The sequence below is a fragment of the Salvelinus namaycush genome, chromosome 28, assembly GCF_016432855.1.
Source record: "Salvelinus namaycush isolate Seneca chromosome 28, SaNama_1.0, whole genome shotgun sequence".
Lineage (NCBI taxonomy): Eukaryota > Metazoa > Chordata > Actinopteri > Salmoniformes > Salmonidae > Salvelinus > Salvelinus namaycush.
In genome coordinates, this window is record NC_052334.1 from 33,465,530 (window position 1) to 33,469,330 (window position 3,801).

Genomic DNA, 3,801 nt, shown 5'->3' on the forward strand with positions numbered 1-3,801 from the left:
TTTAGCCTTGTCATTATGGGGTATTGTGTGTATATTGATGAGGAAAATCATTTATTTAATCCATTCGAGAATAAAATGGGGGCTCCTGAGTGGCGCAGCGGTCTAAGGCACTGCATCTCAGCGCTAGAGGCATCACTACAGATCCTGGTTCGATTCCAGGCTGTTTCACAACCTGCCGTGATTGGGAGTCCCATAGGGCAGCGCACAATTGGCCCAGCATCGTCTGGGTTAGGATTTAAAAAAGTTCAAACTAAATAATACTTTTATAAAAGTGAATGCTCTATATAAGCATATAAAAGTTTTTCAAGGGACATCATTACATTTTCCATGCTTTTGCATGCTCACCAACATTCTTTTATCACAATCATTTGAAGTTCTCACACTTCACACATTTCTGTTGATGTGCACAATCCTTTTCCCTTTCTGCCACAATCAACTACATAAAAAGTAACTCATTTGGAGATACTGAGCATTTTTAGGATCTTTGAATTGAAAACACATTGGAGAACAGCACTGCGTATGGCTTATGCCCACACATGGCACTATGTACGCCCACGCACGGCTTGGCATGGGATGGTGGCTGTTTTTGGCTCAATCAATGATGAGTGCAGTGTTATTGATATCTCCTGTGCGTTGTTTCACTCGTAGGCAACTCCTGGGTCCTATTTTTGCTCTCGTCCCTCTTCACTTTTTCATGATAGAGGAGATATCCAAGAATACACTCTGAAAGAGAGAGAACATTTGGGATTGAGAGTGGCTAGATAACACATTGACACTAGTCATCATGACTTACTTTCTGGAAGATTTCAAAAATGTTTTTTTTTTTACAACATTACAAATCTATTGCAGCTTTACCAGTCAAGTCTAGACATCTCTCTCGCTCTCTCTCTCTCTCTCTCTCTCACTCTCTTTCTGTCCCACTACCTTCCCATCTTATGCTTTCAGTCATGCTCTCATGCTCTGTTGTTATCATGCTCTGTTGTAATAAGCTCACATTACAGAGTGTTTATGGCTCTCTAAACCACTAGGTCAGAGGCTGCCTGTCTCTTGGCTCTACTTGCCATTGACATTCTCCTTCCAGGGGGTGGCATCATGGGCATGTCCCCCATGTCGCCCAGTTCAGAGTCGGATGTCCGTAGAGAGTTGCTGCTGCAGTCACTGATGGTGGACATGCTCTCAGAGGGCATACGTGTCATGAAGCTTTGCTTCCTTCCTGGGTTAGGCAAGAGGAAGTCGCTGCCCATTGAGCTCCTCCTATCTTCCTCCAGGTCTATGTCCCTCAGAGCCAAGCTTGGTCTGTGTGTTGTCATGATGCTGGGTCTGTGTGTTGCAATAGGCACAGGTACTACTTCCATGTGGCTGGGCTGGTAGTGGTCTTGAGGGTGTAAATTGGGGTCCTTATGGTTCGGCTGACCCTGCAGGTTCCTGGGCCCACTGTCTCCATTCAAGAAAACTCCTCCGTAGGCTGGAGGGTGCTGGTCAACCATGGTGGTGGTGTGGTTCTCTGGGGCTCCCTGAAGGTGCAGGGTCTGGATCATCCCTTGGCTGGGCTGACGTTGCTGGAGCTGCTGCTGCTGCTGGTAGTGCTGATGGGGCTGGAGGCCAGTGCAGTTGGCCAGGTACTGGCCTGGAGCCACGCTGTTGTGCCTGGGAACCTCGTGGTTTGGTATGTAGTGGGGAGGTGGGTCCATTGGGTTCAGATCCTCTTCAGGAATGACTTTGAAGATGGTCTGAGTCAGCGGCCCATTGTGAGAAGACACACACAGTTGCTGTATCATCGCTTTCTTCTTCGGCTTGTAAATCAAACTGTCGTTGTCTGCTGGGTACTTGTCTCCCTTCAGAGTCTGTTTGATTTTCTTGATGCCCAGGTGGGATATCTCCAGGAGGTTCAGGAAGAGAGACACCCCGGCAATGACGATCATGAACACCATGAACACTGTTTTCTCCGTGGGCCTGGACACGTAACAGTCCACGCTGTTGGGGCAAGGCATCCTCTCGCATTTATATAGAGGCTCCAGTCCAATGCCATACAGGATATACTGGCCCATGATGAAGCCCACCTCCACCACGGAGCGCGTTAGGATATGGATGATGTACGTCCGCAGCAGGGACCCTCTCAGTGGAGCCTTCTTCACCTTCCTCTGCTCCTCCAGCCTCTTCAACTCCTTCTCAATGCGCTTGTGTTGCTCCACCAGCGCCTCCGTCTCCCCCAGCTCTGCCTTCAGCTGGACCCTCCGCCGGTGCCTCTCCTTCTCCAGGGCGCGCAGGCGGTAGAGTGCGTGGCCCATGTAGACGAGGGAGGGCGAGGACACGAAGATGACCTGCAGGACCCAGAAGCGGATGAGGGAGATGGGGAAGGCCTGGTCGTAACAGACGGTCTTGCAACCCGGCTGGTCCGTGTTGCAGATGAACTCGCTCTGCTCGTCGTCCCACACGTCCTCGGCCGCTACGCCCAGCACCAGCATGCGAAAGATAAAGAGGATGGTGAGCCAGATCTTTCCTACGATGGTGGAGTGGACGTGCACCTCCTCTAGGATGCTGCCCAGCAGGTTCCAGTCCCCCATAGTCTCTCCTCAAGGCTCACTGGTCTCTACTGCCACATGTCCTCACACTGGAGAGAAAGAGACCAGAGGGATATCCCATCTATTTTCTTTTAACAGTTGATTGTAACTATAGTTTAAGACATGCAATGTTTATGATTATCATGCAATGAATGGACTTAATAATCGAGACAAGCACAGTGGAAGGAAGCCATCTCAATGGAAGATAATCCATGAAAGATAACAAGTAGGGGGCCAGTACGATGCAGAAAAGTTTAGTGAACTATTTACTATTTACTATTTACAATATTTTTTTAAAGAATACATATAATAGGAACAGATCGATCTATAGTTTACATCAGGACACACAACTGCAACATGTTTTGACTACAAAAGTCTTCTTCAGGCAGCATTGAAGAAGACTTTTGTAGTCGAAACGCAGTGAAGAATTTCACCTAAGAGTTTCGCTTAGTTGTTGTCATTTCAGACATGCATTCCTTGTTGTCCTCTCTAACTTTTATGTTGGTAAGACAACTGCATTGCAAATCAGCATCATGATGCAGACAGTAAGAGCAGTAGGGGAGAGTGGGGTAAGTTGAGACATTTTTACATTTAGCATTCCTCCGTCAAGGGAAATATGGTATTCTTTCTAACAAAGATATTTACATATATTTAAGGATGTTGTGTATCCCTGTCAATAATCAGAGGTCATGTAAACATTACATGTAAACATAGCTTGTCCAAAAAAAGTGGTCTCTTCCCCCAGGTATGGGGTAAGTTGAGCCGCGGTACAGGGTAATTTAAGCCGCCTTCAGATTTCTGTACTGAATGAAATGTTATCACTAACTTTTTAAAACCATGTCTATCTAACACTTTTAACATAGGCCCTGTTGTTAGCTCATATCCCAGCAATAATGCCTTGCATTACACCTGGGAAGACAACACTTCAATTTGTTCAACTTGCCATTGGCTCAACTTACCCCAAGGCAAACATTTTGACTATATTAGCCCCCAAGGCTACAATGACGCACTTTCATGCTAGGTTTAGGACCTCATATTGAAGCTTATAGAGACCCCAACTGATGTATAGAATAATCTTTAAATTATCTTCTTTGGTATAGATACAAGTATCATGAAACCTCTAAAACAATACATTCATTTGATTTGGTGAAAATCCGTTTTCTGAACCTAACTTCCTTACCACTCTTTCCATGTGGTTTCTTCCATCACAGACTCCATGAAATTGTAACTTCTTCCTACA

At 46.1% G+C, this 3,801-nt stretch overlaps 1 protein-coding gene across 1 annotated transcript; it reads right to left on the minus strand.

The window, feature by feature from the left end:
* Positions 1–1,016: 1,016 nt before the first annotated feature.
* Positions 1,017–2,564, minus strand: LOC120023331 (gap junction alpha-10 protein-like). Its single transcript, XM_038967346.1, has one exon. The coding sequence runs from the start codon at positions 2,562–2,564 to the stop codon at positions 1,017–1,019; it is 1,548 nt and encodes a 515-aa protein (XP_038823274.1).
* Between the last annotated feature and the right edge of the window lie 1,237 nt (positions 2,565–3,801).